Source organism: Arvicola amphibius, chromosome 12 (genome assembly GCF_903992535.2).
Source record: "Arvicola amphibius chromosome 12, mArvAmp1.2, whole genome shotgun sequence".
NCBI lineage: Eukaryota > Metazoa > Chordata > Mammalia > Rodentia > Cricetidae > Arvicola > Arvicola amphibius.
Window position 1 is genome coordinate 88,282,080 of NC_052058.2, and position 27,751 is coordinate 88,309,830.

General features: G+C 46.8%; 1 protein-coding gene across 1 annotated transcript; it reads right to left on the minus strand.

Annotated features, from left to right (window-relative positions):
* Positions 1-385: 385 nt before the first annotated feature.
* On the minus strand, positions 386-26,255 carry Pm20d1 (peptidase M20 domain containing 1). The gene is made up of 13 exons (XM_038349685.2): positions 26,065-26,255; positions 24,388-24,474; positions 20,817-21,049; positions 20,204-20,290; positions 19,361-19,494; positions 18,975-19,094; positions 17,805-17,880; positions 17,312-17,373; positions 16,999-17,077; positions 14,692-14,763; positions 6,238-6,406; positions 4,512-4,611; positions 386-2,748 (listed from the first exon to the last, which is right to left on the minus strand). The coding sequence occupies exons 1-13, from the start codon at positions 26,231-26,233 to the stop codon at positions 2,625-2,627; spliced, it is 1,512 nt and encodes a 503-aa protein (XP_038205613.1). The 5' UTR covers positions 26,234-26,255; the 3' UTR covers positions 386-2,624.
* Positions 26,256-27,751: the final 1,496 nt, after the last annotated feature.

Below are 27,751 nucleotides of genomic sequence, written 5' to 3' on the forward strand. Positions count from 1 at the left end.
CTTGCAGGGTGGAGGGAGGCACACTAATCTTTGCTGGCATCTAAGTTTGGTGTATGTGCTTGCCAAAGCAAGCATGCTCTCCATCTTCAGCAAAAGTTGATGCCTGGTTGTCCTAAAGGCTGTGGGTTGCTGTGAACTAAAGGCAGGCATGGATTTGAAGTACAAGGTAGAACTGAATTGTCAAAATGCTTAGGACAAAAATACAAAGGAAAGCCTGTCATACCCTCCTTTTGGATAGGAAGAAGGCAACGATCCTTGTGAGACGTGTTACTTACTAGTAGTACTGAACGTCCACTTTCTTGAAGGGCTTTGAGTTCTAATCCCTGGCTTGGAGTACTCATGAGTTAGTGTAGTTTTTATAATATTGCAGAATGGCCAAAGAACATTTCTTAGTATTAAACATTTTATTCAATTCTGAAATTTTTATATTCGTAGATCTAAAAGTAACATATGCAAAGGCGTAATTTCATTCTTGACAGTGTGCCGGACATCAAACACAAGAATTTCAAGTTGTTTCATTTCAATTAAAATATTTATAGTTCCAAAAACATTTGGTGAAATGTTCAGCTCTTAATGGAAGAAAAGAATACTAAATCAGAGGTGGTGGTGCATGCCTTTAATCCCAGTATTCAGAAGGCAGGACAGTAAATCTGAGGCATTCAGAAGGCAGAGGCAGGAGGATCTCTGTGAGTTTTAGGCCATCCTGGTGTACATAGCAAGTTCCAGGACTTGTGTGTCTTCTGGTCCCCCCTTCTTTTAATGAGGTACTGTGTGATATTTTGATACATGTATTCATGGGATGATGTCCAAATCAGATTAAACTTGTCTATCTCCTCAAACTCTCTTCTTAAAAAACCGTCAGTAAGTCAAGGATGAGGCTCAGCCTTGTCTAATGCTAACAACCCCACAAAGACAGACCCTAATCGGTTAGGTTTCCTCCCTCGGGATACGTTTCTCATAGGATTAAGTTCATAACAGACAAATGTGGGGGACACACTCGCGCCTCAGCAGTCGTTATGGGAATTAAATAAGACATCAGTGGGGAGGAGGTGATGTCAGAGGATAATGGGGAGTGTGGGAGCCAGGCGACGTGGCTCCAAGCCACTGTTTCCTGCTTTATGTGGAACCCACTCAGAATCAAGTCCACCTCTGTAGGAAGGAGTAACAACAGCATAGTTACAGGGCTGAGATGGGGTGTAGGGAACTACTCTGTAGGGCTCTGCACAAAAGTGAAGGATTATTTTTGCTCTTAAGCTTGCCCTCCAGCAAAAGCTGAATAAGTACTGAATTGGCCAAAAAGGGAGAGTGAGGGAAGGAATGTGAATCTTAGCAAAAAAAAAAAAAAAAAAAAAAAAAGCTTGAGTAATTCGCACACTGTTTCTAACACTGACAATTAAGCCAGAGCTGCAAGGAGCAGTTCACATTGCAAGGAGCAGTTCACATCCATGGGAGGAAGGTAAGGGCTCCAGAGGAAGGGAGAACGGGGCTTCTGAGGGAGCAAGGAAACCCAGTGCTATCAAGCCCATAGGAGACATTAAAAAGTCTCACTCAGAGAGGGAAAAAGAGGGAGTCTTTCAAGTCCCACTTCTGTGTCTTCCCTTGTGACCTCGACTCCCTTGTGATCCACAAAGCACAGATCCTGGCCCTGAGTCAAGAAATGCTGCTTTCCAAAGTCCCCCACCTGGCAGCTACTGGGCAGAATCAAACCGCCTAGGGTTGGAGTCCAGAGAGAAGGCAGGAGCTCTGCTATCCTCTAGTGAGGGCTACCTCCCCTTGCCTTTCTTACCCAGGGAAGAGCAGCCCCTCTAGCACCCCACTACCACCTTGCTCTCTGCTTCCCCTTGGTCATTCTGAAACAGGATATGGTGCCAGGGCCAAGGCTCTGCTGGTTCTGGGCTCCAGTGAGAGGCTGTGCCAGGGAAATGTTTCCACAGATTAGTGCCTCCTGGGGTGCGGTCACCAGAGCAGGTGGCAGGAACAGGGCAGGGAAGGGAGCAAAGTTCCAGGAACCCAAGGAGAGCTTTTCCAGGCCCCAGTCTCTGAACCCAGGAGTTGTGGGGTGGAGACTGTGAGAGGCATTGGTTAGAGAGCAGCTGACGCTACACAGACTGACAGGGCTTGTGGGAGCGTCTCCGTTTGACCGAGTTACTCAGATGTGGAATAGACAGGAGAGGGGAGGAAGGTAGCTCCCACATCCAAGAAGGGAGCAGATGGCAGGAGAATGGAAATCCTAAGAGGCAATCCAGCTCAAGTACCCTAAGTTAACATTCTATCTAGATAAAACCTTCCTGAGATTTTTTATTTTTTAATCTGCATTTGTTATGGCAGGCTGGGAAAGCAGACTAGTTAAATAGGCAGCATGAGACAGGCCAACACCTTCTATGGCAGGACAGAGGCAGCTAAGGCCACTCAGGGGAAGAGGGCAGACGTCGTCGGAAATAGGCTGGATTCTGCTCATCTCCTCTGTGGAGCTTGTTCTGTGACGAGCAGAGGAGGGAGTCAGGCAGATGAACTCCGCATTGCAAGGTGTTTCCACCAAACCTTTTGTCAACACCAGTTCTGTCTCTCCCTGTAGGTTAGTCCTGCCCAGTGTCGGACACCCCTCACCCAGCTGCATCCTGGCCTCAGAGTTCATGCAGATGAGGAACTGGCTCCTTGTAGGTGTCAGCATTCTGGATAAACTCAAAGATGAACTTCACCTGGTTCTCGTAGTTCCGCACGGAGATTTTCTCATTGATTCCATGGATACTGAGGGAAGAAGCATTTTCGGGGGGGGAGGAGATAAGGGTCAAATGCTGTAGCACAAGAGCTGGTACAGAACACCCTTCTTGGTCTCCCCCCCCCCACAATATGCCTGATCTTTGGCTCTCCTGGGGGCCAAGGTGACAAAAAGTCATTCGTCAGCTCATGCGTGACACACCCATTATTTCTCAAGGACCCGTGCTCCCGCCTAAGAACAGTGGGGAGAACAATGAGTAACTCCTGGGGAGTTTAGCCTAGTCTCCTCTTCTGAGGTCGGTTCTCCTCTGGTAGAATTATCTTCCTAATTCTTATGTTCTTAGAATAGAGTCTCCTGCTAGAGTTTTCCCTAAGGTTTTGCTCACCAGGGATAAGGGAGGGCAGGAAGGCAACAGCTCAGGGCACCTCTCCAGCCTCTACCTAGGAACCTTGCTATCAGATCTCATGTTTACCCTCAACCCCCAAAGTGCAAAGATGACAGGGAACAGAGGGGACACTTACCCCCAATTTTAACAACTCCCCAAACATAAATACTATGCTTTTTGAGACAGTCTTTTTATATAGTCCTGGCTGTTTGGAAGCTTGCCAGTAGACAAGGCTGGCCTCAAGGTCACAAAGATCCTCCTGCCTCTCTTGCCATGGGCTACCATGCCTTGCTTAATGAAGACTTTTTTTTTTTTAGTTTTTTTTTTTTTTTTTTTTTTTTTTTTTGGTTTTCAAAACAGGGTTTCTCTGTGTAGCCCCGGCTGTCCTGGAACTCACTCTGTAGACAGTAGACCAGGTTGGCCTTGAACTCATAGAGCGCCACCTGCCTCTGCTTCCCAAGTGTTGGGATTAAAGGCATGCGCCACCACTGCCCAGTATGAGTGCTAGTCTTAAAATCACATTCAAACATTTTTATTCTGTTTCAAGTGACTTGTGATGTGGTGAAGAAATCAGGTCTGAGGTAATAGATTGCAGAAGGCTAAATGGAAATTATCTTCTCAAACTTCGAGAGTTAAAATTGCCTGAAGAGTCACAATAACGGTCATACTTGACAGTTAAAAATTGATACTCACATTTGGATTTCCACAGTATTTCTTCTGAGAAGGCCAACTAACATGCTCACCTTTAAACTTGTGTGTGTTTGCTTATCAAAGAATGTTGGAGGGCCTCCTTATTTTACAGGTGGAGGAAGTGAGGTCCAGGGATGAGTATTCTCTCAAAGTGAGAAAGATTATCTAAGGATCCCCTCCTTCTTTTCTAGACATGGTTTTGTCACATGGCTCAGGCTGGATTTAAGTTTGGCAATGCATTAGGCTGGAGAGATGGCTCAGCAGTGAAGAGCACTGGGTATTCTTCCAGAGGACCTGGGCCTGAGTTCCAGCACCACATGGTGGCTCACAACCATCTGTTCTAGGGTGCCCCCTTCCAACACTTAAAGACAATGAATGCAAATGTCATACAGCTATACAAGCAAACAAAAACATTCATGCATAAAATAAGAATAATTTTTTTTTTAAAATGGCCATCCTCCTGCCTCAGTCTTTTAAGTGCCAGGCTTATAGGCTACTCTTATTCTCAACAAGCTCTCACCAGTTACTTGACTCTCTCCACTTTTTAAAAGAGGAGTGTGCATGGGGGCTACCCTCCCAATTCCCGGAGCCAAGATGCCAACTTGGGTTCTAGAATCTCTCTTGACCTGGCTTTTCTCTATTCTGTAAGTCACCCAAACGGAAAGGGACAGCTCAGATACATCTCTCTGCCTTGCTGCTTAAGCCTGCTCCACTTACCTACTGAAGCCCTGAGGCTGCAAGAAAACAGGGTTGAACAGATAGATGCCGTTGGTGAGGTTGGCGTAGTGCCGGCTGTCTGTATTGGCAATGCAAATACCTAGAAGGGGAAGAGTGAGAGAAAATGGACTTCCTGTGAGCCACCTGTCCAGTGAAGTAGGGGAAGCTGGGTGACTGACTGGGAGCCAGTTAGGACCTAGAGTGATAACTGGGATGTCCTAAGAGCCTAGGACTCCCCTCCGCTACGCCCCAGACAGGATTTCTCTGTGTAGCCCTTGCTGTCCTGGAACTTACTTTGTAGACCAGGCTGGTCTGGAACTCACAAAGATTCACCTGCCTTTGCCTCCCTAGTGCTGGGCCTAAAGCCATGTACCACCCAGCACCTAGGACATTTTTTATTGTCTAAGTTGCCTCTTTTCAAATCCTTACAAAAACTGTAACTGTAACCAGGAACATAGAACCTCCTGGAAGTATGTGTGAGATATTCCTGAGTGGCCCAAAGCTAATCTGTTCTCATTCCATGATGGCCGGGGAGGCTTTCCATTTTGTCCTTACAGCCAAAGGTATTTGTTGTGTGAGGACTCACGAGTTAGAGGGATCATTTGTTCTGTATTCTGCACCACTTAGGGCAGAAGCCAACAACTGCGGGGGCATTTTACTGAGGTAAAATGGAGCAGAGTTCTGCTGGTCTCATCTTCTGAGGGAGACTCTGGGAGGCAAAGCTCAGGTGGGAGAGTCCCAGGAAGCTCCCCCTGGATAGGTCCCCCACCTGGGCTTGGATTTGCTTGGATAGGCAGGACCTCTGGGGAAAGCCATTCCCAGCCACAGTGCAAGGGTGGTGAGATAGCACAGGGTGGTATTTTGTGTTTTGTTCTGTTTTCCTCCTCTCATTTCCACTGGGTACCTGGGTCTAATCCCATGCTTTGTGGATTTCTTCCTGTTGACTTTCTCTACCCCTATGGCAGTCTGACCCTACTGCTGGGATGATGGTCAGGGGCAAGGATCGGGTAGGGAGAGCCTTCGAGACTGAAAGAGGAAGATATAGACTGTGAGAACCAGGGTTCCCAGATGTTCACAGAAAGCCACAAGTAAACCCACATAGAGGGAACTGGACATTTGTCCACATGGAGACCAGAGACCTGGGAACTGCTCAGTCATCACTACGCCAAAATCCTCTGGTAGCATCTTTCAAAAAGGCAGATTTCTGCTGGGATATGAGGGTGGGTCCAGGTGTTCTACATTTTATGAAGTTCCCTGGGAGGACCACTGCTAGATTTGGATGGCATTAGCACAGGTGAGGGAAATGCCGAGGGGCCTGCAGGCGTGAGACCCAGGAGGAGCACTGGTATGAATGTTGTGGGCTCAGAGGCTTTTCTGGGCAGTCGTTCTAAGTCCTGCTACTCAGCAGTTATTCTAGGTTGGTGACAAGGTAACTCCTCCAGGAGAGGCATATCCTAAGCCAATCCCTCATCTATGTCAGAGGGACATAGAACACTACTGCCCTAGGTTAAGCAAGGACCCATCCTCGGCTGACCTAATTTATTGTTTCTGTCCCTTTCCTGTTTCCCTTCTCACTTCCACCCTGGGGGAAAAGTACAGTTCCAGGGACAGAAGCAGCCAGCTGTTTCCAGGATGAATGGCTGGGTTGGGGGCAGGGAAAGGAACATCAGATAGGAAGCGGTCCCGGCCACCACCACCCACCAACCACATCTGATGAAGTCATTACCGGGGACAACAATATTGACTTCCGGGAAGACAGACTGTATGGTCTGTTGAAGCAGCTGGTAGCCTATGGCCTTGGCATCGGAGGGGCTGACCGGCAGGGGCTCAAAAGACCTCAGCACATGTAACTGGACTCGGTCATCAGCCACGATGTTCTTGACAAGTTCGAGGACCTTCAGGGTAGAAACCAAGAGGGTTACAATTCTTGCTGATCTGCTACGTAAACACCAAGTTTCAGCAAGGTAGCACTCTAGAGTCAAGAGCAAAGACTTGGTTTTTGCAGCAGGACCCCAGCTTTGGCTGCCTGGCTGTGAGTGATGTAAGAGCTGGCACTTCCTAGAAAGCATGGCAGAATTCAGCTAAGTGTTTAGGAGGATTGTCTTACAGCTCTGAGTCAGACAGGGAATAATCCGGAAATTGTTTTTTCCCCTAGGGTCGTGTGAGCCATAGGCTTAGGTAAAGTATACGAGATAGTAGGATGAGAAGAATCTCAGCCATCTCAAGAGAATGATCCTGCTCCAACCTGAGAGCCTTGGGGTGGTGACACAGGTTGCAAAGGGCTACACCACACAGGTTTCCTTTTCCTCTCTTGAGCTGCTGCCTGTTTGTAACCAAATACACTGAGCAGAAAGATGAGCTCACATGCACACAGAATCAGGAGTGTGGTGCTGTGGCTGAAGGGTTCCCTTTTGCCTCTTTTTATTGAGAAGGACCACAAGGAAATTCCCAGAAGAATCAAGCCTGAGGTGACTAGGGGGTATCCAACAGAAATCTCTGGTCCCAGGAAGGATGCAGAATGGATCCGGAGGCTTCCAGTGGTCCCCCAGCCCAGTCAGCTGCAGAAGGAAAACCTCATTTGAGCAGTGGTTAGTTTGAAGCTGCTCCTGTCCTAGGAAGGGCTGTGTGTCACAGCTGGAGATCACCCGAATGGGGGCACTAACTGGAGAACTCATTTTAGGCCAATAGCCCCTAGAAATGTGGCAGAAGCTGCATGTGGAGGGTACATCTGCAGCGAAGGCTCCCACGTCTAGCTCAGAAACTCCATCGGAATCAAAGCAAATGCCCTTCGGGGAGGGGTGAGGCTTATAAGAACTCATTTTCAGCCAGAGATCAGTTTCATTCCAGCACTAGTGAATTCACCACGGGTATGGCTCCATGGTAGAGTGCTTGCCTAGCATGCACAAGGCCCTAGGTTCAAGCCTCAGTACCTTAAAAAAATGTATATCTAGTCCTCACACATTGTTTTATCCAGGGCAAGGCTCCTAAGTTATCCCCTGTGCAGTAGAGAGGGGCTGTGCCTGCTGTTTCTTGCTTCAGCCACTCCAGAGGTTTCTGCATCTGGAAACTGAGGAAGGTATGATGACTGGGTCCTTTCAGTGAGAGGCCGGAGCCTGATCCCAAGGCAGGGACCATGTCAGCCTCTCTCCCTTGTCTATTGTCTTGAGAAAGTAAAAAGCAATAATGTCAGCTACTTGAGCTATAAAAGACAAGCACCAACAAAAATGATAACAGGTGTTGTTCCCCTAAGTACCTTGTCCATGCTATACAATTAGGAGTACTGGGCTGAGTGTCTACCTGATTACCTAAGGAAGGTGCTCTGCGGAGGCCCGAGTACAACCGGAAGTAAGGATTAGAGAAGCATTCTTCTTAGGTGTGTAGTTTGGTGTTAGGAATTTCGAGTCTGAGGAGAGGATATAGTACTGGTAGGGAAAAGGCAAAAGAGATTCCTAAGGTGGAGAAGGATGGGTTAAAAAAAAATGAGGCATGACAAAAATGTTGTGCTCTGGATAATTCCACACAGTGGTGTGACTTGGGGCCAAGCCCCCAGACCTCTCTGTACCTGTTTGCTCCTCTGTTACCAGGAGTCGAGATTTTTCTCAGTGTTTAAGACGTGTCTAGCATTACATCCTGCTCAGTGCGGGTGTGCACAGTGTGGAAGAGAGGAATGGGGTTAGGTGTTACATGCCCCAAACTCATCACAAGGAAGATATTCATAATCAGGATGCTAAAAAAGGGGGACGGTCTCTGTCGGGTAGCAGCTTGTCGTGGGTATTCTTCCAGTAAGCAGCCTATACAGCTGGATGGAAGCTGGATTCTCACCAGAAAGACCTGGTTAAATTTTAAACAGCCAGTGTTCTTACCGTCAACAAAGAGAACACACAAGTAAAAGGGAAATATCTCGACACATAAAAGAGACACCATAGACTGGCAATGTGCCGGGACTGTACTTGGAGAATTAGAAGGTCAGGCTCTATAGCACCCTTGGAGGCTGCTCTCTCCACTGGTAGTCCCTTCTTCTAGTCCCATTATTGTGCCTCTGATTATTGCTGGAGGGGTCGTGTTCCTTGATTACAAACAGACACAAACCATTATTATAGTCCGGAGTGGCCTCTGACTTACTATCTTGTATCAAACCTCTTGAGGACAGGGATAAAGGTCTGTCCTGGCTGGTTTTGTTGTTGATCATAGCTTTAATTCCAGCAGAGGCAGGAGGATCTGTGAGTTCAAGGCCAGCCTGATTTACACGTGACTTCCAGACCAGCGGGGGCTACACAGTGAGACCTTGTCTTAAAAAAAAATAGCCTGTCAATATGTCCTGCTAATACTTCACTGCCCCTGCATTAACTCTGCTCATGTTCCCACTGCCGCTCCACAATCACTGTGCGACCCAGCAGCCCATTACCTTTATACTACTTACTGCTTATGTTACTCTGTTCATTCGTTTGATTGCTGGCTACTGCCCCTTCTCACTGGACCACAAGTACAATTAGAGTGGGAATCCTGTCTTTCTGAATTACCACTATCCCAAGTGCTTAGAAGAATGTCTAGCTGGGTCTAGGGGTGCAGGTCTGAATTCTAGCTGCTTTGGAGGGTGACAAGTTCAAGGCCAGCTTGGGCAACTTAGCCAGGCCCTGTTTCAAAATAACAAAGTCAGAAAAACTGGGGAGGGGTCTTGCCTGTGTATGTGTGTGGCCCAAGCTGCCTACTTCTATGTTGTGAGGAAGAATAGATGCAGACAGAAGATGAGAACTGTGGCACCCACGCATGTTCCCATTGGACCCAGCATAATGCTCTGAGCTTTGGCCCCTGGACAAGAGTGACCAGGACAAATGGGTCCTTTGAGCTTCCTAAAGAATGAAGATTTCCCAGGATAGCCAAAACAATCCTGGGCAATAAAAGAACTTCTGGAGGCATCACAATCCCTGACTTCAAACTCTGCTACAGAGCTGCGGTACTGAAAACAGCCTGGTACTGGCATAAGAACAGACAGGAGAACCAATGGAACCGAATAGAAGACCCGGATATCAATCCACACATCTTCGAACACCTGATCTTTGATAAAGAAGCAAAAAATATCAAATGGAAAAAAGAAAGCATGTTTAATAAGTGGTGCTGGCATGGCTGATATCAACATGTAGAAAAAATGAAAATAAATCCATATCTATCACCATGCACAAAACTCAAGTCCAAATGGATCAAAGACCTCAACATAAAACCAGCCACCCTGAACCTTATAGAAGAGAAAGTGGGAAGTACACTTGAACGCACTGGCACAGGGAACCACTTCCTAAATAGAACCCCAGCAGCACAGACACTGAGAAAAACAATTAATAAATGGGACCTCCTGAAACTGAAAAGCTTCTGTAAAGCAAAGGAAGCAGTCAACAAGACAAAAAGCCTACAGAATGGGAAAAGATCTTCACTAACCCCACATCAGACAGAGGTCTGATCTCCAAAATATACAAAGAACTCAAGAAATTGGACACCAAAAGATCACATAATCCAATAAAAAATTGGAGTACAGACCTAAACAGAGAACTCTCAACAGAGGAAGCTAAAATGGCTGAAAGACACTTAAGGAAATGTTCATCATCCTTAGTCATTAGATAAATGCAAATCAAAACAACTCAACTCTGAGATTCCATCTTACTCCTGAAAGAATGGCCAAGATCAAAAACACTGATGACAACTTATGCTGGAGAGGTTGTGGGGAAAAGGAAACATTTCTGCATTGCTGGTGGGAATGCAAGCTGGCACAACCCCTTTGGATGTCAGTGTGGCGATTTCTCAGAAAATTAGGAAGCAACCTTCCTCAAGACCCAGTAATACCACTTTTGGGTATATATCCAAAGGATGTTCAATCGTGCCACAAGGACATGTGCTCAATTATGTTCATAGCAGCTTTGTTAGTCATAGCCAGAACCTGGAAACAACCTAAATGTCCCTCGACCAAAGAATGGATAAGAAAAATGTGGTACATTTACACAATGGAGTATTACACAGCAGACAAAAATAACGACAGCTTGAATTTTGCAGGAAAATGGATGGAGCTAGAAAACATTATTTTGAGCGAGGTAACCCAGATACAGAAAGACAATTATCACATGTACTCACTCATAGGTAGCTTTTAAACATAAAGTAAAGAGAGCCAGCCTACAAACCACAATCCCAGAGAACTTAGACAACAATGAAGACACTAAGAGAGACTCACATAGAAATAATCTACATGGGAAGTAGAAAATAGAAAAAGACAAGATCTCCTGAGTAAATTGGGAGCATGGGAACTTGGGGGAGAATTGAAAGGGGAGGGGAGAGGCAGGGAGGGGAGCAGAGAAAAATATAGAGCTCAATAAATATCAATAAAAAAACCTCATAGAGATGATGAGTGAAAAGACCCTCCCAAAAACAAGAATGGAGGTTTTCCAGCCCTCACTGGGGCAGGTGGTCAGGATGAGTTCAGGAGATTCCAGGAGTGTCATCAGACAGACTAGGAGGGAAGACCTTTTGGCTAGGAGGAGAGAGTGCCAGGACCAGGGAGATGAAAGCCCTAATGGGTGGAAAACAGCCTTTGGAAAAGGATGGAGTTTGAATGGGCTGGGAAAAAACAGGTGGAAAGCTCAGCTGATTAAATCCAGTGATTTCCTGGAGCTATGAGCCTCCAGGGAGAGCACGGGGTTGGCACCTGCTGAAAAGCAGCCAGATCCAGGATTCACACTGAGCTCAGACCCCTTCCCCGAGGCTAGGCTGGCTGTTAACCCACTGAGTCCATGAGATTGCCGGGCCTATATAATTGGTATAGATTCTTGTATATTGATACAAGTTCAAATTATATTTGTTATTTCTGTTTACAATATTTATACACATATGCAAAGTTATTTTGTCAGATTGCATGCATGCATGTTTCTACCTCTGTTTAAGACATTTTGTATATTGATACAATTTTTAGAATATATTTATCATATTACATTATATATTTCTACCTCTGATCAAGATAATTATACATTGTTTACTTTTTAAGGTTATTGTCCTCATTTACTGCACAGTTGTTTACAGATTATTTAATATTCTGATATGAAGTCTTAGTCTTTAAGTTATGCAGATATTAAGTATTTTAAGTCAATAGTCATTCATGTTCGTTATACATATAGTCAGATGAATTAGGTTCTTTAAATACATAGAGACTGTATTCTGCATAGATAAGTAATCTCCAACCACTTCAAAGATCTGTAAAACATGACATTTAAATAACTTAAGGTTCTGTTGACATGAGACATGATTGCTCCTGACAGCACCAATCTATTCCTGAGAGAATGTTGAACACCAAAAACACTCCACTTGGAGTTTCTTTTCTTCTTGTCACAACTGGTCTTTGGGCAAGAAACTGCCCATACCTCAACCACTGACAAAATGCATGGTGTCCGGACTAAATAAGCAGGGGACACACACACACACACACACACACACACACACACACACACACGACTGCCAAACCTTACCAAGACATGGTAAGATGGTTCTAAAAATTTTCCTGCCTCTAAAAATGGTCTATCAGTTACTCTAGGCCTTAGCCAAAGTTAGTTGCTTCAACATTGCAAATGAGACTTTAGGTGATTGCCCAAGTAGCCAGCTGTCTCTGTCATCTACTGCATATTTTGGAAGCTGCTTGATTGCACTTCCTGCCTACTCAAGTAATATTATCTCCCTTTTCAGGCCTTTTATGGGGTTAAAGATTAGATAGACATAGTTACCTTCCTCTTATGATTTAGCCAAGCTATTTCCAATGCAAAACTTAGACTTCTTAGGATAAAATGTTTATTAAAATATTTAGCATACGTTCCTTGCTTAATATTGTTTATGCTGGTTGTAATCCTAATTTTATATTTGATATTTGTTCCTAGTGTATATAGTTTTGTATTGGGTTTGGAATTCTCTTATTTAGAAAAAAGGGGGAGGTGATGGGGAGTCTCCTTCAGTCAATGACCTTTAAGAGGTTGGACCAGGTTAGAGTATGACCTTTGGGTACCTAGAGAAAACCCCTGACCCACCCAGAGCACTCTCTCTCTCTCTCTTTCTCTCTCTCTCTCTCTCTCTCTATCGTTCCCATGTTACACACCTGAGGCTGGACTTCTCGGTTCTGTTCCGTGAGTTTGCCCCTTATAATAAAGAATTATGACTGGAATCTTTTGGAGTTAGCTTGAGATTCTTTGACTAGTGTCCTCACCTCCTTTTCAGTAACAGGAAGAACTCTCAAAAACTAACAAGCAGAAATCTACGTGTGTCTGAGCCTTGAGGAGATGGGCCAGGGTCCCTACTGTGTTCTAGAATGTATTATCCATCTCCCAGATGCTGGGTTGCCCTCCTGGGGTTTTCTTTCTTGCTGTTGCTATTGTTATTCTCAATGTGTGTGTATGTGTGTGTATGTGTGTGCATGTGTGATATACAGATCAGAGGTTAATGTTGGGTGTGTTTCTCTATTATTCTCTGCCTTAGTTTTTATTTTATTTTATTTTTCTTTTTTTGGTTTTTCGAGACAGGGTTTCTCTGCAGCTTTTTTAGAGCCTGTCCTGGAACTAGCTCTTGTAGACCAGGCTGGCCTTGAACTCACAGAGATCCGCCTGCCTCTGCCTCCCGAGTGCTGGGATTAAAGGCGTGCGCCACCACCGCCCGGCTCTTTTATTTTATTTTTGAGACAAGCTCTTAATATGTAGCCTTGTCTGCTGTGGTTGTTTTAATAAGAATGGTCTCCACAGGTTCATAAGTTTGAATGCTCAGTCATCAGTAGTGGCACTACTTGGAAGGATTAGGAGGTGTGGCCTTGTTGGAGGAGGTGTGCCACCAGGCCTGCTGCCTGTGGATCTCTCCAAAACCATGTCTGCCTGTGCGGCCATGATGAGAATGGACTAAGTCTCTGAAACCGTAAGCAAGCCTCAGTGAAACACTTTGTTTTATAGGAGTTGCAATAGAACACTGACTAAGAAAGACATCTGGCTTGGGACTCATTATATGGACTGGGCTGACCTTGAATTCAGATTCACCTGCCTCTGTCTCCCAAGCACTGCGGTTAAATGCACACACCATCACATCCTGGTCCACCTTATGTTTTCAGGACAGGGTCTGAACTTAGAGCTCACCAGTTCAGCTAGACTGACTAGGTACCTAGCCAGCTCCAAGGATCCTAACTCTGCTCCTCAAGGGCTATGTTAAGGGGTGCACCGTTTACCCGGTTTTTCTGTGGGAACTAGGACTCCAAACAGATCCACAGGCTTACACGGCACATACTCACCCACTGAGCCATTTCCCCGCCTCCTGTTCTGCTTTTCATTGATCTACTTGGTTTTTACTGAGAATTTCATGAGTCCTATATTTATATCATCCCCCTCTGACTCCTCCCACATCCCCCCACTCTTTATCAAATCCACACTCTCTTATTCCTTAATTACTATTGTCTTACATACTCACCCCCCAACACACACATATATAACCAGCTGAGTTCATTTAGAATTGCCCATCTGTGCTGCCGCTGCTTTTGAGGCAAGGTCTCTAGCCGCAGCTAGTCTCAGACTTCCCTACTTTCTCATTTACCCAACTCTTCAGTCTTCGCAACATCCTAATGGTTCTTTAACACCCAGTTCAGATTTCTACTGTAAGGAAAGGCTATTTTGGCCTTGGAGGTAGCTTTGCAGGGTTCCTGGGGGAGACTCTCCACCCCTGATTATTACGGCAGCAGCAAAGGGTTGCAGCCGGCAGCAGCCCCGGAGCCAGATTGTTAGATATGTACTCACAGGCACACTGCCTACCTGCTCTGTTGCTCTGCAGACCAGACCAGCTTCCCTTAGGCGAGTGAGGACAGCAGAGATCCTACCGTACTGGGTGGTGTAAGTGCTAATGAGTGAGAGTGTGCATCTGTATACCCAAGGATGGAGCCAAGCACACAGCAAGCCCACTATAAATATTTACTACCATTAATTTGTATAAGCCCACCTACTACCATTAATTTGTATTTGTGTTTCAGCCTTAGATTCCAAGTTTTCCCAAACCAGACATGTCCTATCCTACGTGGCTGATGCATAGGGGATTTTGGAAAACAAAACAAAACAAAACAAAATGAAACAAACCTCAGATGTTGAGGGCCCTACTTCTTGATGCTGGATCTGCTCTTTGGAACATGGGTACATACCTCACGTACTGTCTGCGAAGGGTGAATCCGGAAGTTGATTGTAGCCTGAGCCAGTGGGGGGATGACATTCACCTAGACAGAGAACCAGAAACCTGGCCTGAGCCCTCCTCATGTCTTCACAGCTGGCCCCTGCCCAGGAAACACCAACCAGGAGGAGGAGAAGCAACTGCTCTGGTTTAAGGAGCCAGGGCTTAATCCAGAGTCTGCCCTTGTCTTCTCCCGGCCCTCCACCTGCTGGTACATTCACTTTAGGGTCTCTGCTTTAGGTGAGATCTTTGTGTTTCTTGGTCCTGGAGGGGTCACAGAGCAGTTCAGAATAGGACTGTTTTGCTTGTGCCTGCCCAGATGATTCTCTGCTGTGCCATTGGAGCCCTCTGTGTGCATGTTCCCAGGACACCTTGGGCACTTCTGTTAATATTGAGGTTTATTTGTGATGGAACAGCCAGGGTCTCAAAGGTCTCCATAGCACACTGTGTTCAATCCCTGAAGGGATGGTAGTGGTGGTTGTTTTGCATATCTGGGTACAAAAATCTACCTAGTTTTTGTCTGAACTTATGATTAGTTGGAGAAGACAGGCTACAGGGGGATATTTCCTTGATGTCTTGAGAGAGATTTCCTTTATCTTTCTTTGAACTGGCAAGATGCCCAAAAGCTCCAGGTATAATAACATGCTGGGCTGTTGCAAACTGGCAGTGTGATTTCTGAGTAGCTGCTACTTCACCGTAACTCTGCTTCTCCAGCTGGTAGCTGGAGCGATGCTACCTCATAGTTCTAGCGCTGCTACTGCACGGTTCTAGCGCTGCTACTGCACGGATCTAGCGATGCTACTGCACGGATCTAGCGCTGCTACTGCACGGATCTAGCGATGCTACTGCATAATTCTAACGGTGCTATTGCATGGTTCTAGAAGAATCAAATGGACAGAAAATCACAGGTCAAATGCAGGAGCATAATATGCTGGTGCTAAAGCAATAGCTGGACAGATATGTTATCTTGAACAGCAGCTGGGGAAGATTATCTGGGTTGGCTCTGGTTTGTTATGCCAGAAGTAAATTTGGAGGCATCATCTACTTCTATCAGAATTTGGGACCACATGTGGTGGCACATGCCTCTAATCCCAGCACTCAGGAAAGAGAGGCAGGCAGGTGTCTGTGGGTTTTAGGCCAACCTGGTCCACATCATGAGTTCTAGGTTATCAAGGGCTACACAAACAAAACGGCAAACCCAAATCAATCTTCTTTTCCAGATTAAGACCATATTGTACTTGAGGAAAATGGTGGCCCCTGAAGTTGTGCGAGTGTCACTGATGGCTAGGGGTGGGTCTAACTTCTTTCAAAGCCCTATGCCTTCGTGGGCCAGGCTTGGTCCTTTAACAAGAGACACCCCTTAGTAGACAGAGCAGCTGCAAGTGGGCCAATTTACCCAACTCAATGCTTTCTTTATAGGATAAAAGCTTATCACATTATTGATTCTTATTTCTAGAAGAATAAGACCCATATAGAAATGATAGTCCCTGAGGCAGATTTTGGGAAAGGATATCAAAGATTTTTACAAGTGGCAAATGAGTGTCTTTGAACTTACACCAGGGGAACGCACATTAATCACCCGTTGAATTAGTTCAGTGGGTCGAGCTTTGAAAAGAAAGACTTTTTAAAAAGATTCTATGGTTGGGCGGTGGTGGCTCATGCTTTTAATGGCAGCACTCAGGAGGCAGAGGCAGAGGCAGGCGGATCTATGTGAGTTTGCGGCCAGCTTGGTCTACAAGAGCTAGTTCCAAGACAGGCTCCAAAGCTACAGAGAAACCCTGTCTCAAAAAAAAAAAAAAAAAAAAAAAGAAAGAAAGAAAAAAAAGAAAAAGAAAAAGATTCTACTTGGTGCCAGAGCTGTTGCTCAACGGTAGAGCAACCACCAGGTATAGGCTTAATTTATAGCATTACAAAAAAAAAAGCAAGCAAATAACAAAAAATAGAGATCTTTGATGGTAAAATGGTTTGAAGGTTTTAGACTGTATGATCAAAATGCTAGGAAAATATAAAACATGCAGAATTACATTCAGGGCATGGGTTAGGAGACCCAACTCCCCCAAGCCCTTTCTATTCATGCATAGATAGATGCACCCACACTCTTAGTTGGGTGCAGACCTTGGTTGGAGCCTTTGCTCTTGAGGCTTACCCTACTGATGCCAGAACAGTGGCACGGGACGACACTGCCCCTTCCATTACTATAGCCACAGCAGGAGAAGAAAGCCCACATACAAACTCAAGGACCGGAGGTGCAAGGGCAGTTGGAGGAGCCAGATGATGTTACCTTGACTCCTGCATTGAATATGGTGAGGGCGGTGGTGGTTCTGACCAGGGCGTTGGTTATGTGATTCCTCTCCATTAGCCTAAAGCAAAAAGGCTATGGTTAGACATCAGGAAGAAGTCACAGAATGTCATTCTCTGTCCTAAGCCCTGGAGACCTTTAAGGCTGAGAGAGACATCAGCCTATACATTAATAACACAAAATAAATATCTATGACTGAAGGATGACTAGTCAGGCCAGGTAGGCCAAGAAATGAGGAGGGGGTGGAGGGAGGACATCTGGGGAGGGAGATTTCAAAGAAACAAAATACATTTACCTGCTTACAATGGGCTGAAACAGCCACAGGTTCCCCAAGACTATATTGGCGGGGAAGGAAAGCTGAAAGGGAAGGAACAAGGTCAGCAGGAGCGAAGGGGTTGGCACAACAGGGCCGCTGTTGCTGAGGCCTGAGTCTCTACTTCAGGTCTACTCCAGGGTACAGTGCTCCCCCCACCCCACCCCCAATCTCTGCTGGAGTGAGGTGGTTCCCCCTGGGCGGGCATATATGACTATCCAGAACAATTACTCAGCAGTCACAGGCTGCATGGGAAACAGCTTTCGAGGGAAACCTGGGCATGCTAGGACCTTGGATAAATCCTTTCAGCTTCAGACAACATGCCCCTTCTCGCTCAGCCGCTCCTGGGACTGGGTGAGAACGGGCAGAGACCTGATTGACACAGTGGCCCTCTCATTACTCCACAGCTCCTTCCCCACCCACTTTCTGCTCCTTGTCTATAGCTGGCCCAGAGCACGGAACGTCCCTCCCTTACCTCTCTTGACAGCAGCTTCAGCGCCTGTTTCAGCGGCCCACTCTCAAACATATTCGGCATGGGTGTCTGCTCCAGTCTGGAAGAGAAAGAGTTCTCAAGAGCAGGCCTCCCCCAGGACCAAGATCAGCATCCTGGAGCTGAGGGAGATGGGTGCAAGCTTCAATGAGCCTGCCCAGTCACCCACCTGCCCACCACCTCCAGCAACCCGAGGTGAAGATCCAGAGCATCAGCAGGAGCTGGGGCCACAGGAGGGGCCTCTCCTCTGCTTCCTTAGGGCAAGGGGCCACCTCAAGTGTTACTGTATTCCCTGACACAAAGCAGCTCTCTGTCCTAGTCAGGGTTACTGTTGCTATGATCAAATGCCACGATCCAAAGCAACTGGGGGAGGAAAGGGTTAATTCAGCTTACACTTCCATCCTTGAAGGAAGTCAGGACAGGAACTCAAACAGGGCAGGAGCCTGGAGGCAGGAGCTGATGCAGAGACCATGGAGGAGGGGTGCTGCTTACTGGCTTGTTCTCCATGGCTTGCTCAGCCTGCTTTCTTACTAAACCCAGGACCACCAGCCCAAGAATGGCCCACCCATCATGGGCTGGGCCCTCTTCACACCAACTACTAATTAAGAAAATGGCCCGCAGGCTTGCCTACAGCCCCATCTTCTGGAGGTATTTTCTCAATTGAGGCTTCGTCCTCTCCAATGACTCTAGCTTGTGTCGAGTTGACAAAACTAGCTAGCACCCTTTCTCTTTACTTTGCTAAGAGAACCCAGACACAGATAAGTGTTGTTCTTGCAAACCTTGATCTCTATCCACAGCCAGGGCCCATTATTTATCTTTGTACTCCTGCCAGATCAGCAGGAGAATTTAGACAGTGTTACCTGTCCCTGCCAACTTGTAATTCTAACTGCTTGGCTGAGCTCCGGACTATCCAGCTCTCTGACTTGGTTTTTGTCTCCTGGCTCCTGCACATCCTTTATTTGTACTGACAGATCCTTCGGACCCAGTCCTGTTCTAAGTATTGGCGGCTTTGTCCCTCCTGCAGCCTGCACCTCTGTTCCTTGGGCCAGCTTTATGGCAGGAAGCATAGGCAGGCTGGCTCCTCAGTCTCAGAGTGGCCAAGTGTCAGGTCCTCCATCCCATGCAGTCCCGGAAGAGGAGCCAGGAGCTGCTTACCGGCTGACAGCGGCAGAAAGGATGCCAATGCTTGTCTCCTTTGGGGGAGCTGAAGAGTGTCCTGGAGTCATGTTTACTTGCAGCATGAGATCAAGGGCACCCTTCTCTGCGACTGAAATCCTGTGGGAGAGGATCAGAGGTGAGTCTTCAGACTGCTTCCCACTAAACTATTCCGTAGACCCCACAGGCTCATCTACATGATAGCCTCGTGGTCTGGGGGGTTAGCTTCATAGAAGAAGGCTATGGGGGGAAGTCCAGGACATGGTGAGATGAGGCTGCTTAATACAACAGAATATCTGAGTGTGCTTACAGGGGGCAGGCTGGGTAATTTCAGATGCAGTGATAACTCTTTCAGGGTGGAAGGTGCGGCGCTTCGCTTCACTTACATGGCAAAAGGCTTCTTGAGGTTCGGAAGAAAATCTTCCATGATAAAGCTCCCTTCATCAACAAGGAAGGCCAGCCGAACGCCCCTAGCCTGTAGGAGTGCTGAGATCTTCTGAGCGCCCTTTATCCCAGACACCTGTAGACAGTAAGCCCAAAGTACAGTCCTTCTCAGACAGGAGGAACGGACAGACAGACAGTGACTGTAGGCTCACTCGGCCAGGAACGGACAAACAGATAGACAGCGACTGTGGACTCACTCAGCCAGGAATGGACAGACAGACAGCGACTGCAGACTCACTCAGCAAGGAATGGACAGACAGACAGCGTCTGTAGACTCACTCAACCAGGAACAGACAGACAGACAGCGACTGCAGGCTCACTCAGCAAGGAACAGACAGACAGACAGTGACTGTAGACTCACTCAGCCAGGAATGGACAGACAAGACAGCGACTGTAGGCTCACTCAGCCAGGAACGGACAGACAGACAGCGGACTGTAGACTCACTCAGCCTGCCACCTTCCTTCCTAGTTTTTTTTTTAAATGGGACAGGTCCTGAGATAATTCTGTCTCGCAGAATTGTCCAATTTCAGAGTCCCGTTAATTTCACAAAAGAAGGAACTGGGAACAGTGAAGGGCTGGGCAAGGTTTAAGGCTGGTGGCATCAGTGTGAATGAAACACTCAGTTCTCTTTCTGTTGTACTTAGGTTTCCTGGGGCAGAATTGCCAGACTATCTTTTGGCTTAGATATTACACAGGATCTCATGGAGCCCCTGCGTCTGATGGACATCTGGATCGCACCCCACCTCCAAAAGACCCTGAGACAGGTACTGGGCACACCGCTTACCTCCTCATCGTGGCCCAAAGCAATGAAGAAAGATCTTCTAGGGCTATAGTTTCTGATCAACAGGAGCTCCAAGGCCTGCAGGATTGCCTGGGATTCAGAAGAAAAGGGCTCACTATCGGAGTAGGTGAAGTCAGAGTCATTCATCACTAAGGGTGGAACTAAGATCTGATAGACTGGATTTAGAGAGAACAACTTCAGGTGGTTCAGAGCTCAGTAGAAAACCCTTATTCCCTGAGAAAAACACGCATTTTTATCTGTGCCACCTGAAAGGTCCCTGTGCAGCAGCGGATTGTCTACCCCCTATTCCTCTGTGGTTGAGAAATCAAGGCCCAGAAAATGTCTGTCTCTCTGTCTCTGTCTCTGTCTCTCTCTCAGGTTTCTCTATGTAGTCCCAGCTGCCCTGGAGCTTGCTCTATAGGACAGGCTGGCCTTGAACTCAGAGATCTGCCTGTCTCTGCCTTCTGAGTGCTGAGATGAAAGGCACGGGCCACCACTGCCCAGCTCCAGCCAATTCTTTCAACCACAATCTCCTCTCTCCCAGAGCCATCCAAATTCTCCCACCCTGGAGCAACTTTTGGGCTCTAAGGAAGTTATTAAGCATAGCACTTCAAACCATCACAGAGTTCTTGTTGTCCAGTGTGCCCCGGCCATGGATGAAGCCATCACGCTCCAGGCCTGAGAACGGGGGCACGTCCCATCCTTCTTCAGGGGCTGGAACCACGTCAAAGTGAGCCATCAGCATGTAGGGCTGCAGACTGGGGTCCGAGCCTTGCACAGTAAGCAGGTGGCTGTACTTTCCCACGACTTCATGTCGGATAAGGCTGCTGTGGAACACTGTCGGGAACACTTGAGGCAAAGGAAAGGGATGAGAAGCGGTGAGATTGTCAGGGCCGTAGTTTCCTTCTGTTTCCCTCCCATTTCTTGCTCCCAAATCCTTTTCTTTCTCTATTTTTTGAATATGAATTCCCCTTACAGATATAAATCTGTCTATATATATATAGATATATAGAATATGAATTCCCCTTACAGATATAAATCTGTCTAGTTTCTTCTCCTCTCTCTCTCTCTCTCTCTCTCTCTCTCTCTCTCTCTCTCTCTCTCTCTCTCTCTCTCTCTCTCTCTGTGTGTGTGTGTGTTTGTGTACATTATCATTCCCTTCAGGATCAAAGCCCTATTTTAATGTGCTATTTAAAATTGTACCATTAAATATTAGAGCTGGAGATACAGCTCAGAAGTTAACAGTATTAATTGCTCTTGCAGAGGGCCCGAATTCAATTAATAGCACCCATATGGCGACCCACAATCATCTGTAACCCCTGTTCCAAGGAGATTTGATGCCCTCTCCTGGCTTCTGAGGGAACTGTATACATAGTGCATAGACAAACATGCAGTGGAAACCATCACACCCTGTCTCTCGCTTTCTCTCTCTTACACACACACACACAGACACACACACACACACGTGCACACACACACACACACACACACACACAATGGGTAATAGTTCAAGATCTGGCTCATTCTAGCCTAACATATTGACACCTTTATAGATGAGGGTTGTGTTAAAATCTGAATGTAATAGTTCCTAATATCCAAATTATTCAGAGGAAAACATAATCACTATCTATTTGAAAGATGCTAGGATCTTTTCCTTTTAAGAAAACACCATGGGCATGTACCTGCAGGAGGATGAGGAAGGAGAACCTGACTTGGAAGCTATTAGGTCACACAGAGACGGATGCACGCAAGTATCTGGTTAGAGCTACTGTCGCTGTGATGAACCTCCATGAGCAAAGCAGCGGAGGAGGAGAGGGTTAACTTGACTTACACACTGTCCATCAGTGACGGAAATCAGGAAAATAACTCAAGCAGGGCAGGAACCTGGAGGCAGAGGCAGATGCAGAGGCCATGGAGGGAGCTGCTTACTGGCTTGCTCAGCCTGCTTTCTTCTCTTTTTACTCTATTTTTATCCATTCTTCATGTCTTTCAGGTCATGCTTCCAAATCCCACCCATCTCCCTCCTCCCCTCTCGTCATGGAGGCAGCAGTGTGACACAGTGAGTCATGCAATAAACCCTTTAGCCATACTTTTTTTTTTTTTTTTAAGTTTTTCAATACAGGATTTCTCTGACTGTCTTGGAACTAGCTCTGTAAACCAGGCTGGCCTTGAACTCACAGAGATCTACCTGCTTCAGCCTCCCTGAGTGCTGGCATTAAAGGCATGTGCCACCACCACCCAGCTACAGCCTGTTTTCTTAGAGAACCCAGGACCACCAGCCCAGGAATGGCACCACCCACAATGGGCTGGGCCCTCTCCCATCAATCACAAAGAAAATGCCCTACAGGCTTCCTCACAGCCCAATTTTAGAGAGGCATTTCCTCTTTTTTCAGGGTGAGACGGGGTTGAGACAGTGTCTCTCTGTGTGTAACAGCCCTGGCTGTCCTGAAAGTTCCCCCCCACCCCCAACCAGGCTGGCCTTGAACTCACTGAGATTGGCCTGCCTCTACCTCCCAGGTTCTGGGATTAAAGGCGTGTGCTACCTTCACCACCTATAGACATTTTCTCAATTGAGTTTCTCTCCTCTCACATATGTTAGCTTGGGTCAAACAGACATTAAACTATTCAGGACGTAAGATTTTAAGTATATGTGTGTTTTGGGTGATTGTATGTTGGTGTGCCTGCCACATGTGGAAACCTGTGCCTGGAGCTCATGGGGAGAGGAAGAGGGTGTTGGATCCCCTGACACTGAAGTACAGATGGTTGTGAGTCACCATGAGGATGCCAGGAATTGAACTCAGCAAGTACTCTTGAACCACCGAGTTTCCAGCTCCTGTACTTTGTTTTAATTGACCATCCATGAAGTAATAAATATTTGGGATTTTCCATTTGAGGCTATTATATATATTATATATTTATAAAATATATATATAAATACATAATGCTGCCATGAAGAAAGAAAACAGTGTTTTCACTATTTGCATTTTGTGGAGATAACTCTGCTGTGTCCGGCCATACTTCTTTATGTGGGAGTGGATGTTCTCAGGGTGGATTATTCACATTACTGGCAGGCCTCAGTGCAGGTGGGCTAACTAATCCCCCCTGGACCGTCTGGGAAGAATGCACTTATTCCTGTGTGCACATCTAGATACACACACACACACACACACACACACACAGAGAGAGAGAGAGAGAGAGAGAGAGAGAGAGAGAGAGAGAGAGAGAGAGAGAGAGAGAGAGAGAGACACTGAGGAAGAGTGTGTTGTTTTTATTTTGGGGGAGAGAGACAGAGACACACACACACACACACACAGAGAGAGAGAGAGAGAGAGAGAGAGGAGAGAGAGAGAGAGAGAGAGAGAGAGAGAGAGAGAGAGACTGGGATTGCATCCAGGGTCTTGCAAATCCTAGGTAAACACTCTACCACGGAGCTCTATCACCAGGCCCCCAGCTTATTCTCCTTCTCATCCCCTCCCTTTGATAATGACTCCTTGCCTGACCTCTGGTTTGGTGACAATGTTTTAGTCCTAGATCCATTTGTCCCAGCGTGTTAAAGAGGGGACTACTTGATGCTCCTAAGCCGGCTTCTCCCACCTCTGACATCTTGAAAGGGGGGGGGGGGGCTTCCCTATTCTCCATTAGATTTTTTTTTTTATTTTTCACTTTAAGATTCTAACATCCTCCCAATCCATTCTTCTCTGGGCTCCAGGGTCATAGGGATGAAGGAAGGGGGAGGTGCTAGGATAGGTCAAGGATGTTGGCTGCCCAGAGGCTTAAGAGTGTGTTAGTAATCAGCATAAATGAGCCCACTAGGTGGAGTGCCTTGAAAGCTGGATGAATGGGTGTGTGGGAGTAGGAGTAGGAGGTGCTGGGACAGAGTTCTAGACATCTGCACACGAGAAGGAATCCCTTGCTTTACCTACTAATGTCTAGATCAGACAGATACATATTTAGAGAACTACAGCTAGTTCTCAGTTCTTCAAAGACGAATCTACGGTCCTCACTTTATCCTCTACTGTGTAACTTTCAGAGTCTCCCTTTTATACATTCTATGTACAAAGGTAAAAAGCACTCCCCACCCCAGAATGTGGCTGTCTTCTATTAGTGACAAAGTGTATTTCCTATCACTTTGTCAAGGACAGTCTCCAGTGTGTCTCTGTCACCCTTTCCCTCAGTTTGCAGCTGACCTTTGCGCATGTATTCTCCAAACTCAGCGAGGGCCGTGGTGTTGGATTCCTCATGGCTGAAAGACACTGTTGGAATCTGGATGGCACCTGTCAACAGAGATGGAGGATTCAAGTTGATAGAGGTTGGATATTTCTAGTAAAAAATCTGAAACCACCAGGTGTGGTAGCACACACCTTTAAAACCAGCACTTGGGAGGCAGAGGCGGGTGGATCTCTAAGTTCAAGGCCAGCCTGGTCTACAGAACTAGTTCTAGGGCAGCCAGGACTACATAGAGAAACTCTGTCCTGAAATCAAAAAAACCTGAAACCATAGCGGAATGTAGCAGTGCACACCTGTAATCCCAGTAGGCTGGGATAGCAGAAAAGTCTCATATAGAAGACAAAACAAAAGTCGGGCAGTGGTGGCGCATGCCTTTAATCCAAGCACTCAGGAGGCAGAGGCAGGCGGATCTCTGTGAGTTCGAGGCCAGCCTGGTCTACAAGAGCTAGTTCCAGGACAGGCTCCAAAGCTACAGAGAAACCCTGTCTCAAAAACAAATAAACAAAACAACCCCACCCCCCAAAACAAAAACCAACACAAAAAAAAACCAAAAAAAAAGAAGACAAAAAAAATGAAATCAAAAAAATTTGAGGGTCAACATGACATTAAGAAAATTTTGGATTTTAAGTCACTTAAATTTTGTCTGAAAGACAGTCACCTCTAGCTAAGGATGAACTCTATCACGCCACAGCCTACTACCCAGATGGGGAATCTTAAGTCCAAAAAGATTAAATTGCGCCCCTGAGAGCAGATCCAACATCTGAACTTTGATGCTTTGCATCTTGTTAAGGAGTTCTATGCCATGATGCTATGAGGTCTTGCTAAGCTTTTGTTTTCTTCTGTGCAAAGGGACTCTGCCACAGTCCACCAGTTTGCAAAGGGCTTTTGGCACGATGGGAAAGCTCTTCCCAGGCCACTCCAGGTCACTCCAGGATAAGCACAATTCATCTCCCACGTGGGGGCATTTGGTCCCTGTGTCGGCCTGACCTGTACATGTTTGCGTATGCAGTTTTTTATTAATCCAGTATCTAATGAACGGAAAAGAGTTGAGCCCAGTGGTCACAAAGCATAACGTGAGCCCATAAATGCTCCTCTTTCCTCCTGAAAGGCACAGGCCAATGAGTTGGTTGCCTTGTTAGGTTCCTCGTATTACCGGGCAACTAGATACATATTACACGCCAGGAACAATGCATTCCCCTCAGAGTCAGCGAGTCTCACGGATTCTTAAATGTTGCTACCCAGAGCCCAGTCCTTGCAGGAGCCCTGGGGAAGATCATTTAACAAAGCAAATCACTTTTAAGATACCTCGGAGATTTAACAAACATGATACCTTTCAGAGGTCGAAAGTGCTACAAACTACTTGTCTGAGGCAGGCAGGGGTAGGGTGGGCGCTGGCTATGCCCAGCGGAGAGAAGCTGGAGCCTCCAGGCTAGGTAAGGGGACACCGACGCGAGGGGCGTGCCAGACCCGTGCACCGTGTGCCGGGAGGTGTGCGGGAACGCTGACCGGGCCAGCACGCGGTGTGGCGGGTGGAACGCTGGCCTGAACAGCGGTCGATCCCTCTGCCAAGGGAGACAGTCCCAGGATGACTGGGAACTCAGGGACCCACGTCTGAGCCCAAGGGGGCGGAGGTTCACCTTTCAGCGCCTCTTTAATAGCGACGCGCTCCTCCTCGCTGAACTGGGAAGGGATCCGCGAGGCTCCCCAAATTTCCCTGCTGCTAGGGCCGGTGGATCCAGAGACTGTGGCGAGAAAAATCAAGAGTGCAGCTACTAGGGCCAACACGCTCACGCACTGCCCAGCCATGTCTCTCCCGAGGCCTAGCCAGTCCGGCCAGAGTTTGGACCTAAAAGTCCAAGGCCTGACTCGCCGCTGACCAATCATCGTTTGGTCTGGACGGCAGCCAACCAATCAACAGAAGGGCTCCGCCCTTGCTTCACAAGGCCTTTAGGGGTGTGTGGTTTCCCACGGTAGGCGGGAGTAGAGTCAGGAAGCAAAATGAAGTGATACTGCGCTCTAGGCAAAGGTTAGGTCTTCACTGCTCTTGATTGTTGGCTTGGAGACACTGAATCTTCTGTGTGTGAGAGCAAACCAGTTCAGTGAGTGTATAAACCAGGTTTATTAGACCTCAGTCTCTCTGTCTGGAGTATGTTTAGATTTAGATTTTGACTCCTAGTCCCTAGGTTCTGTGGAGGAACTCGGTGGTTTCCGGCTTTAATTTCATCAAAAACTGCCACAGGATGGCTATTAACGGGATAGTGTTTTGACATACCAGCTTGGGACAGTTTGCTCCTGTTTAGGAACCTTGCTGGAACTGTTTTGAACCGTTTCTTAGCATAGCTGTACACAATAATGTGCGAACAATGGAACCTACCAGTAGTTGGAGATGTGACCTTATTTCTCCTTGATACGCACAGATTAAGGAGCTCCCCTCCCCCAACTAGGAGACCGAATCCTGTATGTAAAAGCAAAGAGCCTTTATTCTTGCACAAGTTTGCAAACTCGGTCTCTCCGTGTGTCCAACGTGATAGGAGAGCCCTGAGCTCAGAGTTGGGCTTTTATAGTAGCAAAGGTGGGGGTGAGGGATTGCTAAAGGTTCAGGACCCCTGATTGGCTGGGTGTGTGCTGGCAGGTGATCCTATCTACACCGGTTAGAACGTTAGGAATTTCCTTTGGATGGTCTGTTCCTGGGTGGTGCCTGGGTAGTCTCAGTTTGTGGTTTTTATCGGAACCAGGTATTGCCTCAGGGCAAACTACTGAGACTCAGGTCTCTTTTGAGCTTGTGGTGGCTGGATCCTACACTCCTCAAGGGTTAGTCCTGGGCAACAGGTCCCTTCCCCACAGCTTTGAGTTTAAGCTTTCCTGCCTTGGGGGTCTTCCTTTATAATTCTCTGGCTTCTGTGTGTGATTCCCAGAGGAGATTCGAATTTCCCGGGTATGATCTCTCTGCTGGGACTCTGAAATTTTTCTGGTAACAACTCTTTCCTTCTTTTTAATTCTTAATTGAAGCCGGGCGGTGGTGGCGCACGCCTTTAATCACAGCACTCAGGAGGCAGAGACAGGAGGATCTCTGAGTTTGTGGCCAGCCTGGTCTACAAGAGCAAGTTCCAGGACAGGCTCCAAAGCTACAGAGAAACACTGTCTCAAAAAACAAAACCAAAACCAAAAAATAATTCTTAATTGACAGAAAAAATGAAATCCCATCCTGTGCCCTTAGATAGCATCATATAGGCGTCATTATGACACTTTATACATGTATGTAATGGATCTTGATCAAATGTATTCCCGACCTGTCTCCCTCTCACACCCCACTGATCACCTTGT

What these genes read in the sequence shown, in the direction of transcription:
- Pm20d1 (XM_038349685.2), bottom strand. Translation starts at nt 26,233, where the DNA reads ATGGCTGGGCAGTGCGTGAGCGTGTTGGCCCTAGTAGCTGCACTCTTG. An exon ending in TGAAGCTGCTGTCAAGAGAG is followed by an intron (nt 17,374 to 17,804) that starts GTAAGGGAGGGA and finishes CTTCCCTTTCAG; the next exon opens with CTTTCCTTCCCCGCCAATAT. An exon ending in CTTCGCAGACAGTACGTGAG is followed by an intron (nt 6,407 to 14,691) that starts GTATGTACCCAT and finishes TCTACCCTGAAG; the next exon opens with GTCCTCGAACTTGTCAAGAA.